General features: G+C 44.8%; 1 protein-coding gene across 4 annotated transcripts in view; it reads left to right on the top strand.

The window, feature by feature from the left end:
* Window positions 1-5,286: 5,286 nt before the first annotated feature.
* The window catches only part of CUL9 (cullin 9), a 30,348-nt gene continuing 17,654 nt past the window's right edge, over window positions 5,287-17,980 (top strand). Inside the window, exons 1-14 of one of the 4 annotated variants that reach the window (XM_074310844.1) lie at window positions 5,287-5,380; window positions 7,218-7,830; window positions 8,215-8,369; window positions 8,485-9,006; window positions 9,473-9,611; window positions 9,779-9,975; window positions 10,189-10,525; window positions 13,251-13,443; window positions 13,873-14,080; window positions 14,534-14,730; window positions 16,096-16,313; window positions 16,999-17,257; window positions 17,395-17,500; window positions 17,710-17,937. In XM_074310844.1, the coding sequence (XP_074166945.1) occupies window positions 7,227-7,830; window positions 8,215-8,369; window positions 8,485-9,006; window positions 9,473-9,611; window positions 9,779-9,975; window positions 10,189-10,525; window positions 13,251-13,443; window positions 13,873-14,080; window positions 14,534-14,730; window positions 16,096-16,313; window positions 16,999-17,257; window positions 17,395-17,500; window positions 17,710-17,937 (3,363 nt within the window). In that variant the 5' untranslated portion in view covers window positions 5,287-5,380; window positions 7,218-7,226. Of the gene's footprint in view, window positions 5,381-5,629; window positions 5,776-7,217; window positions 7,831-8,214; window positions 8,370-8,484; window positions 9,007-9,472; window positions 9,612-9,778; window positions 9,976-10,188; window positions 10,526-13,250; window positions 13,444-13,872; window positions 14,081-14,533; window positions 14,731-16,095; window positions 16,314-16,998; window positions 17,258-17,394; window positions 17,501-17,709; window positions 17,938-17,980 lie in introns of those variants that run through there. The other 3 variants (XM_074310846.1, XM_074310845.1, XM_074310843.1) reach the window with 3 other exon arrangements.

The raw sequence follows: 17,980 nt of genomic DNA, 5'->3' as shown, positions 1-17,980 counted from the left end.
GACCTATGAAAGAGCATTTCACAGCATTTCAAAGAATCCAAGATGTAATCTAGATTGTAAGAGTCAATACTTTCTTGTCATTGAGTATTGTCCATGTCCTTCCAAAGAGTATCTGCTCCAGATGTGAGAGACTTTCCAAATCTCAAGACATTTTAGGAATACAGGTGCAACATGTGAGCTGTCCTTACTCTTACTACAATACTAATCCACCTTCCTGATGCTCCATGTCCAGATAATTTTTTTTTTTTATTGTTGTTTGTTTTGTTTTTTGTTCTTTTGTTTTTGAATCATCTCTGGTAACATGTTGCAGCCTAATTCTTCCTAATACATATCCTTCCATTTTGGTTACCCAGTTCTCTGGAGATTGTAGTATCCAAACTATGGGTTAGGGTTATTGAGAATGGATGGGGTTCAGAAAAAATAGGAAGGTAATACAGGAAAAAGCGAAGCAAGGGAAGATGGGTTCTCCTCCTGGCCAGGAAAGTGAAACCTTAGGTTCTGGACCTGTGACTTAGTCTGTGGGAATTCTTCCCATTAATGTAGTCTTAAATAATTACCTAGAACTCTTAAACAAAGGAAGAGAAACCCTTAAAGGCCCATTGTGTGCCAAGTATCATGCTAAATGTTTCACAAATATCTCATTGATCCTCACAGTTCTTGGAGATAGGTGCTGTTATTACCCCCAATTTTACAAATGGAGAATAAGTGATTTACAAATATTTCATTTGAGCCTCACAATTCTGGGAGGAAGGGGCTATTATCCTTATTTTACAAGTGGGGGAACTGAGGCAAACATGCTGGTAAGCATCTGAGGTAAAATTTGAACTTGAGTCTTCCTGACTCCAAGCCCATTGTACTATCTAACTGCCTCATTAAATGGCTTCTCCACTATCACATAGCTAATTTTTGTTAGAGACAAATCAGCAAGGTATATATATCTGGCAGCAATAATACCATTTTTTTTCAAAGCAGCATTGTTCATAGATAAAGACAGGGCCAGTTATTCAGTCATATCCAATTCTTGGTGATCCCATTTAGGATCATAAAAAGTGATTTATCATTGCCATCTTCAGCTCATTTTACAGATGGGGAAACTGAGGTAAAGGGGATGAAGAGACTTGCCCACAGATAAAAAGTATCTGAGACCAAATCTAAACTCACAAAGATGAGCCTTGAGCTGCTCCATTCACTGAGCCAAATTGGGCACAAAGATGACTGAAGCCGACATGAAGTGCTTAGACTTTGGTTAGATATCGAGAGCACAAAAGTCATCCACTGCATCCCTGGCCATTACTAGTGGTCGACTTTTGTTCTGCTACTGGACAAAAGGCTACCTATTTTATTCAATTCTGTCTTAAGTCCAATTCACGAGCAAGTCAAGACCACCTGTGATGTTACAGGTCTTCCAAAATAAAGGATGAACAACACCTATGTTCCAAGTACTGTGCTAGTAGATAGGGTTCCAAATACAAAAACGAAAAGTCCTTAAGGAGCTGACATTCTAAGTAGGAAGCAACATGATACATGCATATGGAAGCAAACAAAATCTGTTACCAAACATATACATTATAAATACACAATTTTGAGAAATGGAGGGGAGGAAGAACATTCCTAGAAGGATCTTGAAATGTCTCCTGTGAGAAGTGTCAATTAAGTCAGGGATTCTAAAACTGAGTGAGGAGGGAAGGTCCATTTTAGGTGGAAGACATAACTGTGCAAAAGTTAAAAGATGGGAAAAAAACATACATGGGGAATACCAAGAAGGTCTATTTGGTTGGATTGTAGTTTGTGAAGAGAAGAGTAATATGCAATAAGCCTGGAAAGATAAGCTGGATCCAAATCTGCAAATGACTTCAAGAGCCAGAGTCTTTGGTATGGTATTCTAGAGGCAGCAAATAGGGAGGCTCTCCTGACTTCAAAGTGTGACCCTCTATCCTATATCAAGATATGGTCAAAATGGGTTTGGACATAAAGGGTGATATTATAAGTAAGTTAGGAGACAAAGGGATAGCTTACTTATTAGATCTTTGGAGAAGGGAGGAATTTATGACCAAAGAAGAACTAGAGAACATTATGAAATGCAAAATGGGTAATTTTGATAATATTAAATTTAAAAGGTTTTGCACAAAACCAATGCAGCCAAGATTAGAAGGGAAACAGAAAGCTGAGAAACAAATTTTACACCAGTGTTTCTAATAAAGGCCTCCTTTCTAAAATATATTGAGAACTGAGTAAATTTTATAAGAAAGGCAAGTCATCCCCCAAATAATCAAATGATCAAATGATATGAATAATCAATTTTCAGTTGAAAAAATTAAAGCCATCTATAATCATGAAAAAAAAGCTCTAAATTACTATTGATTAGAAAAATGCAAATGAAAACAACTCTGAGGTACCATCTCACCTCTTAGATTGGTTAAGATGACAGGAAATGATAATGATAAATGTTGGAGGGGATGTGGGAAAACTGGAACGCTGATGCATTGTTGGTAGAATTGTTTACTGATCCAGACATTTTGGAAAGCAATTTGGAATTATGCCCAAAGGGCTATCAAACTGTGTATACGTGTACTGTGTGTTTCTACTGAGTCTGTAATCCAAAGAGATCATAAAAAACCCATATGTGCAAAAATGTTGGTAGCAGTTCTTTTGGTAGTGGCAAGAAATTGGAAATTGAATGGATGCCCCTCAAGTGGGGAATGGCTGAATAAGTTCGGGTTTATGAAGGTAATGGAATATTATCGTTTTATAAGAAATGATGAACAAGTTGATTTCAGGAAACACTGGAAGGATTTACATGAACTGTTGCTGAGTGAGCAGAACCAGGAAAACACTGTATGTAGCAACAGCAAGATTGAATGATAATCAACTATGATAGACTTAGCTCTTCTCAGCAATTTAGTGATCTAAGGCAATTCCAATAAACTTTGTTCACTTTTTATCTCTCCCATAGTTTTTCCCTTTTGCTCTGATTTTTCTCTCTCAAAATGATTCATAAAGCAATGTGTATTAAAAATAATTAAATTTACTAGGAAAAAATTTGAAAATGAATGTTGAAAATCAATTTTATATGTAATTGGGAAAATAATATACTATTAAAATAAAAATTTTAAAAAGTGACCCTCTATTATGTCATGCTGCCTCCTGTTGCCAATTCTGTTGTCAAATTTGCTACAACTAAGTTGAAATTGTTGAGTTTTGACTTTTTTTTTTTTTTTTTTAATGGTAAGACAATCTAGGCTGGATGACTTGCCCAGGCTCACACAGCTAGTAAGTGCCAAGTGTCTAATGCCACATTTAAACTCAGGTTCTTCTCACTCCATTGCTGGCACTCTATCTACTGTGCCACCTAGTTGCCCCCAGCATTTATTTTAACAGACATAGAAAATAGTCAAGGAGAAAGAAGTCTCTCTGATGTAGTTTAAGCAGCTAATTAATATTAGACATCTTGTTTCAATGCAGATAAACTTCTATGTTCCAGGATACAACATAAAATTCTTTTTGCATCAAGATTGATGCAATGCATCATAAAAAAGAAAGTTTATATTTAATGAGATGTTTTACATCACACTTTTTAGTATTTTTTGGAAAAAAAATATTGCATTTGGAACTATTCTGAAGCTGTTAATTTTTTTTTTAAATAAAATGTTGCAGATTTCCAAATAATGAATGAGTAGATGATAGATGAATAAATAAACATGTTGCCAACAACAGAGACCATATCCTAGAAAATCTTCTGCCCTGGAAACCTGGAATGCTATTTCAAGAAAGCTCCATTGCTTTCTACCCCCATTCCCTTCTGGTTCTGGAATCATAAACCATGATTAAATTAACTTTGGCATTGTTCCTGGATGGAATGTGTCAAGATACTCTCCTCTACCATCCCTGTAATCTTTCCAAAACAAAATTCTCTCTCCTGGCCCCCTTTCTCTCTATCAGGGTTGTTTCCCTCATTAAAATAAAAGCTCTTTGAGGTCAGGGACTATTCCAGTCTTAACACAATATTTGGCACATATCCCCTAATCAATGCCTTTTATTTATTCATTGGATAATGTGTCAGAAAATTGTCTGCAAATTAAGCAAGCCCATGTGTTTGAGGAATAGAAAGCTTCAGAGAGAAGGATATCAGAGAGAAGTTTCAGGAAAATAAAGATGGAGAGAGGCTCTGAAAAGAAAAAGGCTGGAAAATGAGATTCCTAGGGGCTGGGGGAGGGGGGAGAGAAGGCCCCACACAAGTGACATGGATGGAGTGCTTTAGATTACAAACTTCAGGAAGGAAGGATGAATAAGGATTCAAAAATAGAGTCACAGTTGAGAAGGCCTTGGCACCCAGGACAGAATAAGGCCCAGGGAATGGAGGAAGATAAGTAAAGAGAATAGCAAATAAAAGTGAAGTTGATTTGGGGCTCAGACTGTCTGAATCAGGAGTACCATTACTGGGCATATTTTCCAAGGTTAAAAGAGTTAAAAAAAATTTTCCCAAAAGTCCAAAATCGATCAAATTAATCAAAGTAGGACTTTTTATGCACCCTCCCCCCCAATCAAACAAAATAGGAAACAGCATGCATCAATGGATTAGATGGAAAGGAATAATCGAACAAGTTGTGATGTATATGGATACCGTGGAATATTTATTCTAACAAAAGGAAGGATGACTGAGGAATGACTTTTGAACCGATGGCACAGAGAATACTACACATAGTAACTCCGATAACCGTAAAGAAAAATAACAATGAAAGGTATTGGAATTCCGTGCAGAGATGATGAAACATTTCCTTTGTTCAAAGGAAAATTCTATTTCAAGAAAGCTCCGCTGCCTTCTCCCCATTCCTTTCCGGTTCTGGAACCACAGAACCACAATCAAATTAATTCTGGCATTTTATTGGACGGAATGTCAAGATTTTCTTACGACTTCGCTTTGCTTCCCCGTGATCTTTCTGGACTAAAATACTCCTTCCTGGCCACTTTTCCCTGTAGTGTTGTTTTCCCATCAGAGTGGAAGGTCTAGGAGGCCTATAATGTCTGGGTTCCAGTAACGGTTTACTGGGGGGAGGGGGGCGGGGGAGAAGGGAGAGGAAAGAAGGGGAGGGGGGAGGGGGGAAGGTCTTATTGCGTCAGCAGACAAGACAGAAATGTAAAAAAAAACTTTGTGTTTTATTTTTCTAAAATTAAACATTTTAATTTTTTAATTTAAAAAGTTTTATTTTTCTATAATTAAGCATTTTAATTTTTTTAACTTAAAAAGTTTCTAAAAATTTAAAAATATTATTTTAAAAAGGGAAAAACACGTCCGAGGAACGAGAGCACGGATAAACGCTCAGAAATTAAGGGCATGGAAATGGAGTAAAAGCTCGGATACAGGATCAGGAAAGGCGTTCAGGTAAACTACCCCGCAAGAACTTGCTTTCACCTGGGAAAAGGGCCCCGGGACTGCAACCCGTGACGTCACAGCCTCGAAGCCGCGACCCCCCCCCCCCCCCGCAACGCGGGGGTCATCGCTCCCAGCTCCCAGAAGCCGGGAAAGGCTAGGCCCGCCCTATCCGGAGAGGGGCGGTGCGCACGCGCACAGCGCTCCGCCTCCGCCCCGCCTCCGCCCCGGCGCTACACACCCTTCTCCCCCGAGCAGGCGTTCTGCCTGGTTTCCGTAGAAGCCGGACAGTGAGCGCAGGTGCAGTAGAGGACCCGGAAGTGAGGGTGCTCGCTGACTGAGGCGGCCGGGTCCGGCGGGACCGTCTAGTCGGAGCCGGCAAAAGGGGGCGCGCGGGGCGGCGGGAGGTGAGAGGAGCGTGCGCACGGGGTGGGGGTCCCCTGTCTCTCTTCCCCTTCCACTTCGAACCCTCCCCCGCCGCCCCAAGCCGCGCGGCCCCTAGAGCCCACTCCCTGTACCAACGGTCACCCCGCCCTGACCCTCCCCCTCACACGCCGTCTCCCCACCGCATACACGCGCCCCCTGTTCCCCCCTCCCCCATTCGTATGCACTTCCCTAGAACCTCCCTCCCCCGTCATGCACCTCCCGGGGCTCCCTCCCGTGCACACCCTCCCGGTGTCTTTCTCTTCAGACACGCCCCCGGCCCTCCCCCAGCTCCTCTTGGCCCCTCCTCTCTCTCGCGGTCACTCCCTCGGACTCCTGCCTGTCACCAGCTTGCTGCACCGCCCGCTGCAGCGCCCTCTGTGACCCCCGGGCGCCTTCTCCCGGGAGGCGCTTGCCCATCCCGGCCATGCACACGGCCTCCTCCTCCTGTCTCCGGCCGGGCCCTCAGCCCCGCTCCCGCCCCGCCGGCCCTCCTTTATGTCCGGGGCTCACCTGCCCCTCTGACGGGTCTCCCCTCACACACTTAGTGCTTCTTCTCTCTCGGGAAGCCGGCCCGGTTTCTCCACTTAGATAGACGTCTCTGGGCTGGCTGGAAGGAGCCAGTGGTATAGGCGAGCAGGGACTGGCGGGGCAGGCGCGGTGAGGGCCTGCTTTGTGGTAGTTTCCCAGACCAGCTTCCATTTTTATGCTCCTCCACTTTCAGAACTTGTTTGTTTTTTTTTCCCCTAGGTTCCTTTATTTATTTATTTATTTATTTTGTAAGTTTTTATTTACCTGATATATGCATAGATAATTTTACAGCATTGACAATGGCCAAACCTTTGTTCTAATTACCCCCTCCTCCAGAGGGCAGGTTGACCAATACTGTTACATATGTTAGATTATAAGTTAAATACAATATAAGTATACCTGGGACTTGTTTTTTCTAAAATGTCCTGATGTCATCCTCTTACTGTGTCATCCCTTGGACACTGGTTCTGGATTGGTCGCCATGGTGCCACTTTTCTGCTGGGACTGTTATAGGGAATAACGGGGTTTTGCTCTGTTTAGTCGCTGTCTTCACTTTTATTTCTTCCTGAGCCCCTTCCCCACACGATGCCCCTCCCTTACCCTCTCATCTCTTTCAGTCTCCAAAATGAGGGCCAGGCTGGTTGACTCCCATAGTTCCTCGGGCTCTCATGTCTGTGGCCCGCCATTCCTTAACATGCAGTTCTTCTCCCAGCCCCGTCTGTCTGTGCCTTTCCCGCAGCCTCGTGCTTCCCCTGCCCTGGACCCTGGCTCGGGCTCCTCTTCCCTTTGCTCTGCTGAGAGAAGCCAGTGCTTCCCCACACCCCCCACGGCCCCGGGGGCTTCCTTTACCCTGAGCACTTCTGCTCACTCGGCTCCTTTTCTTCCTCTGCCGCAGGTGCCCAGGATGGTGGGAGAACGCCGAAGCAGAGATCTGCTGGTGCCCCTGGGCCCACGACTGCAGGCGTACCCCGAGGAACTGCTGCGGCAGCGCCAGGGCCACGATGGGCACCCGGAGTACCTGATCCGCTGGACTGTGCTGCAGCGGGGGAAGGAGGGCGGGGTCGGCAGTGGCAGCTCCATAGAGGGCAAGGCTGAGCACATCCTCATGTGGCTCTCCGCCCCCGAGGTCTACGCCAACTGCCCCATGCTGCTTGGCGAGCGGGCCCCGGCCAAGGGGCCCCAGCGCGAACCCGTGGGCAGCGTGGGCGCCTTTCCGCGGGATGCCGGGGGGCTGGACGAGGCGTCGCTGGGAGAGATGGCCGCCGACGTGCGAGGGCTGGTGCGTCGGGCCGCCCGGCAGCTGGATGGGGGGGGGAGCTCGAGCCCCGCGGCCTCGGTGCTGCACACCATCCACGTGCTCAGCGCCTACGCCAGCATCGGGCCCCTCGCCGGCGTCTTCAGGGAGACGGGAGCCCTGGACCTGCTCATGCACATGCTGGGCAACCCCGAGTCTCAGATTCGCAGGAGCGCCGGGAAGATGCTGCAGGCCTTGGCCGCCCACGATGCCGGTGAGGGCCAGCAGGGAAGGAAGGGGCCGGGGAAAGGAGGCAGGCGTCCGGCGGGACCTGGGTCAGGGGCCCCGTGGCCAAAGAGGTTCCTCCGAGTGAACTCGCACCCACTGAGGAGAGAGGGGGATGAGTAGAAAGAGACAGTCTCTGTTTAACAGAGTTTAGAACGGAGCGGCCAGATGTGAGCGCCCGTTACCGCGCGACACCCAGTCTCAGCCCTCAGAGCCCCCTCATTCCCCCGTGAGCCCTCTGGGGGGAGAGGACCTGCTTCTGCTGGAGGGTGGAAGGGGGAGAGTCTGAGAAGCCGGTGATGAGAGGAGAGCCGGGCAGAAGGTGGTCAGGGGCCTTTTTGGGACAGGATGCAGAGCAGGGCTTGTGTTTTAGGGAGCAGGGCCCATGTGCTCCTGTCACTGAGCCAGCAGGATGGCATCGAGCAGCACATGGACTTTGACAGCCGCTCCACTCTGTTGGAGCTGTTTGCAGAGACCACATCCTCTGAGGAGCACTGCATGGCCTTTGAAGGGATCCACCTGCCCCAGGTAACCCGAGGGAGTGCGGCTCAGGCCGGGCTTTTGTCCTCCCTTCTCTGGCAGCGTGCTTGGAAGAAGCAGAGAGGGCAGGTCAGTGCCCTGAGCCCGGGTGTCTGTCCTGCAGATCCCCGGGAAGCTGCTCTTCTCCCTAGTGAAGCGTTACTTGTGTGTCACGTCACTCCTGGACCAGCTAAGTAGCAGCGTGGAGCCAGGCTCTGGGGAGTGGGGAAACCGGTGCTCCCCCAACAAGTCCTCCAGCGTGGAGAAGAGCCGCGGCCAGCGGGAACTGGAGTTTAGCATGGCCATGGGCAACCTGATTTCGGAATTGGTTCGGGGCATGGGATGGGACCGGGGCCCAGGGAGGCAGCCTGCCTCGCCCCCTCGGCCTGCCCGGTCTATCTTTCAGCCCAGGTCCTCTGTGCCAAGCACCATCCTCCCCACCCTGCTTCCCCCCGCTTCCCCCCGGAGGCCGAGCCGGGCCTTCAGGCCCCGGTCCGAGTTCTCGAGCCTGAGCGGCTATGCGGACTACGTTCAGGAGACCTTGCAGCCAGGGATGCGCGTTCGAATGCTGGAGGATTACGAGGAGATCAGCGCTGGGGACCAAGGCGAGTTTCGGCAGAGCAACAACGGAATGCCCCCCGTACAGGTCTGTGTCAGTGGGTTGGAACTGGTGACCTCGAGGGTGGGGCAGGGAGGTAGAATAGCATCCCTGGGAAAGAAAGAGAGACCCTAGAGAAAGTAGGGGAAGGCTAGAGAGGGATTCTCTCCCTACCTTAGCCCCAGGGAGGGGGAATGGCCAGGAAAAGATTGAATCATTGAGAGGCCAGACAGAGAGATTCCTGGTAGGTGGAAAGGAGGCAGAAACAACTGAGCATGCTGTCACCTCCCTTCTCTTCTCATTTGTCAGAGGAGAGGGGGATACACGTTTGGGTCCTTTGTGTGCTCTTCCCCTAGCCTCCACTCTGCGGAGAGCTGCCCAAGCCCCCGATGTCTTAGTGGCTGATGTGGAGGCTCTACTGGGAAGGGGCCTTACATGCCCCAGGTCTGGGTCTCTAATTGAGGAGGCTCCCCCAGCCCAAGTGACTAAACTTCCTTCCCTCTTCCCACTCCAGGTGCTGTGGCAGTCGACAGGTCGCACATACTGGGTGCACTGGCACATGGTGGAGATTCTCGGTCCTGTAACTGAGGACAAAGTTACTACTGAGCCAGAGAAAGGGACGGGAAGCAATGGGCCCCAAGCCCCAGGTGTAGGTGAGCTTGGGTAGGCAAGACCACAAGTTCCTTGGGGAGTGGAGGGCTTTTCTGGGTAGAGGGACTAGGATCAGAGAGATGCTGTCTATGACTGAATTGTCCCAAATGTCTCCGGTATCATATTCTCCTGGACATTTGGTCAGTGTCCTCGTGTCTTATACCCACAGTTCCTCCTTCTTTAGACTGGAAGCCTCTTGGGGGGTTGTATGCTCTGCCGTACCTTAAACCTGAGGCTCAGAGCAACACAGAGTCTGGGTGCCTGAGCCAGGCCGAATGGTGGGAACTTCTTTTCTTCATCAAGAAGCTGGATGGACCTGAGCAACAGGAGTTTCTCCGGCTCCTCCAGGAGAACCCGGATGGGGAGGTATGTTGGGTCCAAAAGTGGAACTCTGAGGGGTGGATCTGCTGGTAAGAGGGGAGGGGCCAGTAAATAGAGATTGTGTCAGGAAAGGGCCTTCAAAAACTGAAGAAACCATGAAGGCTTAGGGTAAAAGAAGGTGAGAAAATATTCCCTCTCAATCCCAGTGGTTCCTTTCCACTGTTGTTCAGTATAATATGTTTTTCCCATTATTCTCAGACCCTGGAGGAAGAAGCCCTGGGTGAGCTCTCAGTGCCAATGGAGTTGGCACAGAAGTTGGTATTAGCACTCAGTGGGCAATGCCAGGGCAGCACCCACAGTGACCTGCTGAGTTCTCATGTCTACAGCAAGTATGGGCCACAGCCTAACACAGGACATTCAGTCAGCCCAGCCCCTGTAGTATCTCAGGACACCTGCACCCCCAAGGCATCATTGCCAGAGAAAATCAAGGTGGAGGCTGAGCCCCCCAAGGCACAGAATGATTCCCAGCTATTCAACCAGCTCTTGGTGGCCGAAGGACTGGTTCTGCCCCCTGAATTGAAAGAGTCAGCTAGTGGTGAGTTCAACCAAAGTGAAGTGGGCTAGAGATTTGCATTAAATACTTGGTGGTCAAGAAGAAAGAGAGTGGGGAAGGCCACTTTGGCTTGTAATCTAGACCTTAGATGAGGAAATGGCCTACATTTTTATTTAAAAGGATCCCTGGAATCCAATCCTCTGTATCTTCCTTCTCTGTCTGAAGTATTCTTTTTTAATTAATTTCATAATTATAAATTTTTTTGACAGTACATATGTATGAGTAATTTTTTTACAACATTCATTGTTCATTTTTCCAAATTTTCCCCTCCCTCTACTCCCTCCCCTAGATGACAGGCAATCCCATACATATTAAATGTGTTACAGTATATCCTAGATAGAATATATGTGTGTAAATCCAATTTTTTTGTTGCACGTTAAGAATTGGATTCTGAAGGTATAAGTAACCTGGGTAGAAAGACAGTAATGCAAACAGTTTACATTCAATTCCCAGTGTTTCTTCTCTGGGTGTAGCTGCTTCTGTCCATCATTGATCAATTGGAACTGAATTAGATCTTCTCTATGTTGAAGATATCCACTTCCATCAGAATATATCTTCATATAGTATTGTTGTTGAAATGTATAGTGATCTTCTGGTTCTGCTCATTTCACTCAGTTGATGTAAGTCTCTCCAAACCTCTCTGTATTCATCCTGCTGGTCATTTCTTAAAGAGCAATAATATTCCATAACATTCATATACCATAATTTACCCAACCACGCTCCAATTGATGGACATCCATTCATTTTCCAGTTTCTAGTCGCTACAAAAAGAGCTGCCACAAACATTTTGGCACATACAGGTCCCTTTCCCTTCTTTAGTATTTCTTTGGGATATAAGCCCAGTAGTAGCACTGCTGGATCAAAAGGTATGCACAGTTTGATAACTTTTTGGGCATAATTCTAGACTGCGTTCGTTCACACCTCCATTAACAATGCATCAGTGTCCCAGTTTTCCCACATCCCCTCCAACATTCATCATTATTTGTTCCTGTCATCTTAGCCAATTTGACAGGTGTGTAGTGGATATGTCTTAATTTGCATTTCTCTGATCAGTGATTTGGAACACTCTTTCATATGAGTGGATATAGTTTCAATTTCATCATCTGAAAATTGTTCATATCCTTTGACCATTTATCAATTGGAGAATGGTTTGATTTCTTATAAATTAGGGTCAGTTCTCTATAGATTTTGGAAATGAGGCCTTTATCAGAACCTTTAACTGTAAAAATGTTTTCCCAAGTTGTTACTTCCCTTCTAATCTTGTTTGCATTAGTTTTGTTTGTACAAAAGCTTTTTAATTTCATGTAATCAAAATCTTCTATTTTGTGATCAATAATGATCTCTAGTTCTCCTCTGGTCATAAATTCCTTCCTCCTCCACAGGTCTGAGAGATAGACTATCCTCTGTTCCTCTAATCTATTTATGATCTCATTCTTTATGCCTAAATCATGGACCCATTTTGATATTATCTTGGTATGTGGTATTAAGTGTGGGTCCATGCCTAATTTATGCCATACTAATTTCCAGTTTTCCCAGCAGTTTTTGTCAAATAATGAAGTCTTATCCCAAAAGTTGGGATCTTTGAGTTTGACAAACACTAGATTACTATAGTTGTACCCTATTTTGGTCCTGTGTACCTAATCTGTTCCATTGATCAACTAGTCTGTTTCTTAGCTAATACCAAATGGTTTTGGTGACTGCTGCTTTATATAAATATAGTTATATAAAACTATATATAGTTTTAGATCAGATACAGCTAGACTACCTTCATTTGATTTTTTTTTTCATTAATTCCCTCAAAATTCTCGACCTTTTGTTCTTCCATATGAATTTTGTTGTTATTTTTTCTAGGTCATTAAAATAGTTTCTTGGGAGTCTGATTGGTATAGCACTAAATAAATAGATTAGTTTGGGGAGTATTGTCATCTTTATTATATTCGCTTGGCCTATCCAGGAGCACTAATTGTCTTTCCAATTATTTAAATCTGACTTTATTTTTGTGGCAAGTGTTTTGTAATTTTGCTCATATAATTCCTGACTTTTCTTTGGTAGATGGATTCCCAAATATTATATACTATCGACAGTTGTTTTGAATGGAATTTCTCTTTGTATCTCTTGTTGTTGCCTTTTTTTGGTGATGTATAAAAATGCTGAGGATTTATGTGGATTTATTTTGTATCCAGCAACTTTGCTAAAGTTGTGAATTATTTCTAATAACTTTTTATTAGAATCTCTGGGGTTCTCTAAATATACCTTCATGTCATCTGCAAAGAGTGACAGTTTGATTTCCTCATTACCTGCTCTTATACCTTTAATCTCTTTCTCGACTCTTATTGCCGAGGCTAGTATTTCTAATACAATATTAAATAGTAGTGGTGATAGTGGGCAACCTTATTTCACTCCTAATCTTACTGGGAAAGGTTCCAGTTTATCTCCATTACCTATTATGCTTACTGACGGTCTTAAATATATGCTCCTGACTATTTTAAGGAATAGTCCATTTATTCCTGTACTCTCAAGCATTTTTAGTAGGAATGAAGTATGAAGTATTCCTAAAAGAGGAAAATCCATGTTCTAGAATTCCCCAATCTTGATTTTGATTGAATAGTTTTACCTCTTGGAATATTGAGATTGTTGGTCAAAGAATCCAGGGAGTATCTTACACCAAAGAAGACTGAGACATCATCTCTTTTTCCCTCCAATCCAGAACTGTGCAGTGTCTTGAGGGGTCCAGGTCGAAGAAGTTCCCTGGAACAACATGTGACAGAAGCCATCGCCATGGTGCAGAGATCCAACTCAGAAACAAACCTGCAACTTTCAGGACTCTATGCTCTTTCTAAAGCTGTGGAAGAAGCCACAGGACGTGATCACCCTCTGCTCCGTCCAGACAAAGCCCTCAGGTCAGACCCAGGAGAGCTAGGGGCTGACTGATGACAGAAAGTTAGGAAGGTACTGGGAGGGATAAGTCCAGTTGTAAGGGAAAAAGAGACAAAGCCAGATAGAATAGCAGATTAGAATAGGATCTGTGGCACAGGAAGAGAAAATAAAGAGGCAGAGCAAGGATTTCAAAGCAATATAAATATAATTGGAAGACGAAAGGGATTGGTTGGGGGAATGGAAGAATTCAGTAAAGTGAGGAAAGAGGATTGTAGAATATAATAGGCAGATTAAGAATTAGGAAGAATCAGTTGAGATAAATGAAGAATTTATGGCTTGTTTAGCATAATAGAAAGTTGATATAGAAATTTGGGACAGTGTATTCCAACCTTTCCCCAATCCCTAATCTCCAAATTAAAATTACTTGCTGCTCTGCTATCTTTTTCCTCTAGAGAGAAGTTAGTTAAGACACTGATTGAGCTGCTGACTAATCAGGTTGGGGAGAAACTGCTGGTGGTCCTGGCACTGCGCCTTCTTTATTTGCTCATGGCTAAACATGAGTGGCGTCCCCTCTTTGCTACAGAAGGTGGGGTCTACGCCGTGCTAGTCTGCATGCAAGAGTATAAGACTTCAGTCCTTGTGCAGCAGGCTGGTTTAGCGGTGAGTATGGGGAATGGGAATGGACCGTAGGGTCTAAAGCACATCTTCATCATCCTCAGTCACCTTTAGGGTTATATGGGAGTCAGACTGATTGTGGTACACTATAGTCCACAATGTTTTTGTAGCAGAAGGCAGTTTAAAATGAATATCCAAGGCAAATTTGAAAGTGAAAAGAAACCACAGGAAGAAATCCAGTGGTCTGATTTGAAGTGGGAGACATGGTTCCCTCACCTTTGTTTTGATGGAGTAAGGTAGAATATTGCCAATTGATGATATGTACTTTCTATTGTTTTTAGTACCAGTTGGTAAGAGCTCACCAATTTCTTCCTCGAAACATTGGACAGCTACTAGCAGCATAGGCTCCAACAGAGCACCAGGTTTTGCAGCTGCTGATTTCACTATAATAGGAATGTTTTTGACCATACCTTACCATGATACTCTATTTCCATGCAGGCACTGAAGGTCTTGGCCAGTGCTGGGCCCTGTGAACTCCCCAGTGGAGGCAGTGGTCGAGCATCTCCCTTGGCAGCTTCTGAAGCCCAGATGATCCGGGAAATCTTTGCCAGCATTGGCTCAGCTGCTCGTCCTGGCACTGACAATCTTTTGGGGGCAATCCCTGCTGCTGTCATCCTTATGCTACAAACTGAAGGGTAAAGGAGTTTGCTGGGTTTTGCTTCACCCAACTTAAAACAACTGCCTCCTATACCTTTCTGAGGCTTGGCACTACTTGATCACAAGTGTTACTTTCATCTTTTGTTCCTTTCAGAAATTCCCTTCATCCTTACATTGGGTTCAACATTCTTTACTGATGTTGGGACAGATTTTAGATGGAATCTTTAGAGGATTTAGAGGAGATCACTAAACATTTGTAGTAAAAGAGATCCTTGTCTTTTATTTATTTATTTATTTATTTTTAATAGTTTTTACTTACCGGATATATGCATGCACAATTTTACAACATTGCCAAACCTTTTGTTCTAATTTTTCCCCTCCTTCCTCCCACCCCTTCCCCCAGATGGCAGGTTGACCAATACATGTTCAATATGTTAAAGTATAAATTAAATACAATATATGTATACATGTCCAAACAGTTATTTTGCTCTACAAAAAGAATCGGACTTTGAGATAGTGTACAATTAGCCTGTGAAGGAAATAAAAAATGCAGGTGGACAGAAATAGAGGGATTGGGAATTCTATGTAGTGGTTCATAGTCATCTCCCAGAGTTCTTCCACTGGGTGTAGCTGGTTCAGTTCATTACTGCTCTATTGGTGGTCATGTCCATCAGAATTGATCATCATATAGTATTGTTGTTGAAGTTATGCAACGATCTCCTGAGACCTTGTCTTTTTAAAAAAATTTTATTTTCTTCAATGAGTAGAAATCTATTTTCTCTCTCTCCAGCATCCTCTGTGTTGAAAAAAAGAACAATAAAAGAAAAACCCCTTATAATAAATTTATTTAGCCAAGCAAAACAGATTCTCACATTGGCCAATGGTGTGCGTGTGTGTGTATGCATGTGCGTGCATACACATACAAAAAAACTTTTGTCTTAAAGGCTTGAGTTGGCATGTTTTAGAAAGTACTATTTTAAGGCCCTTATAGGCAGGGACAGTGTCTTTGCTACAGTTTGTATCTTCCTCAGTGCTCTGTACACAGAAGGTGCTCAATAATTGTTTGTGAGTTAGTAAATAAATGAATCTGGGAGCCTGTTATTGGAGCTCTTTCCTCCTTCTACCACAGAATACTGCAGTGAAAGAACCCTGAATTTGGATTCAGCAGACTTTAATTCAAATCTAGCTTAGATAATTTTACTACCAGGTTAGCCTTGTACAAGTCACTAAAATTGAGTCTCTCCTATTGTTTCTTCATTATTTAAATGAAAGGGTTAGATTAAATGCTATCTGAGGGCCCTTGTAATTTTAAGTCCTATGTTTTTCCTTCCCTTCTATTTCTTTTCCTTTCTCCTCTGCCTTCTCTCTTATTCTCTCTCTCCCCAACCCCCCATCCATTCTAGGTGTTCTTCGGCTGTAGGCAATGGGCTGCTCCTCCTTAACATGCTCATGTGCAACCACCAAGCCTTAGGGGAACAACTGGCAACCCAGGAACTGCAAGAAGCCCTGCACAGTCACTGTGGGGGAGGACCAGAGCCTGTGCCCCCCACCCGCACCCTCATCCTTACCCTGCTCAGCCGGCTTTCAGAGCATGGGCCTCCTGGCAGCCCAGAGCATGCAGGTACTACCATGGGTCAGGAGGGTTGGGAAGTGGCATTTGGCTCTGGAATTTAGAGAAACTCAAAGCTTGCTAGTCTCTGTTTGGAAACTGAGACTTTGATTTATCAGTATGACCACAGTGGAATCCTATTAAGAGTCAAAAATAAGAAAAAATGGGATTCAGTGGTCCAAGTTACAAGAGGCATTAGAATGAGCAATGAATAAAGACTGGGGAGTCTCTTTTGGAGAGCTTTGAACACAGAAGACATTCTCATTTCTTTGGACATGGTATAGTACTGCCAGAAAGCAGAGAGAGAGATAAGATGACTTCTTGATTTCCCCTTAATTAGGGAATCTAGAACTCCCCAAGAGTCAGGGAGAACAGGGAAAGTGATCCTAAGAAGTAGGAAAAGAACATGGCTAGAAATAGGAAAATTTTGAAGCTTTGGAAAGTATGAGTCTCCTTTTAGTTAATTTTTGGACAAATGGAAATAGAGACAATACTCTTTTATCTCTCTTTACAGATTTGAAATCACTGAATTTGGCAACATAAAAATGTATTATGTGTAACATGGCTTTCATTGAAAAATGAAAACTCACAAAAGGTCTCAGAAAAAAAGAGAATCTCCTAAATATTCCTAGATTGATGGGGGATAGGTCTTCAGTTGTGTGCATTTATTTACCCCACTTTTTCCTCTGTATTTGAGCTATAGTAGCAGAGCCACCTTGCCCTGAACCCCAGGCTGGAACAGATGAGCCATTACTGCGGAACCTAGTAGGGAGTGCTGGCCCCTCTGGGGAGTTACTTTTAGAGCTAGAGCGAAGCATCTGCCCTGAAGGATCCCGGGAGGGTGATGTGAATCAAGTGCTAAAGAGGCTTCAACATCAGCCCCAGCCTTTCCTGCTATTGCTACAGAGCCTGGAGACTCCGGGGCCTAACAAATCGCTACATATGACAGTTTTGAGGTGAGAGGATGAGTGAGAGGGAAGAAAATATAGGGCACATGGGGTATGGAGGATGCTAAGATAGGGTAGAGACCATGCAGGGATGGAAGTAAGTAGTCCAGTATCAAGTAAAAAGATTGTATTTCTACCTCTCCCAGAATACTGATCAGGCTGCTGGATTTCCCTGAGGCCATCCTCCTCCCCTGGCATGAGGCCATGGAACCATGTCTGGCCTGCATGAATGCCCCCAGCAATGACCGGGAGGTATGACTTTTCAGTAGGGAGGGAGACTGGGGAGCAGCGTCCAAAGTAGAAAATAGAAGACATTGTGTGTTGACATTTCCTTTTGCCTGACTCCTGTTTTCCACTATCTCTATTCTTGCATCTGTTTGACCGAACTTTGTGTATTTGGCCTTGCCCATCTCTTGGTCCTGGTCCCTTTTCTACTCTACATTCCCTTGGCCCCATCCCAGGTGGTCCAGGAATTAATCCGCTTCCTGCATCGCCTGGCCACATTACACAAGGACTGCGCCGTGGTTTTGTGCCGTCTGGGAGCTCGAGAGGCCCTCACCAAAGCCTTGGACAAGCATACAGCACAGTTGCTTCTGGGACCTGAACTCCGGGACTTAGTGAGCGAGTGTGAAAAGCATGCCCGGCTCTACAGTAACCTCACAACAAGCATCCTGGCTGGCTGTATCCAGGTCAGCAGCATGGGAGATGAAGGGGATAGATACTCAGAAATAA

This window comes from Sminthopsis crassicaudata, chromosome 4 (assembly GCF_048593235.1).
Source record: "Sminthopsis crassicaudata isolate SCR6 chromosome 4, ASM4859323v1, whole genome shotgun sequence".
Taxonomy (NCBI): Eukaryota; Metazoa; Chordata; class Mammalia; order Dasyuromorphia; family Dasyuridae; genus Sminthopsis; species Sminthopsis crassicaudata.
This window is presented reverse-complemented; position numbering and strand designations above follow the sequence as displayed.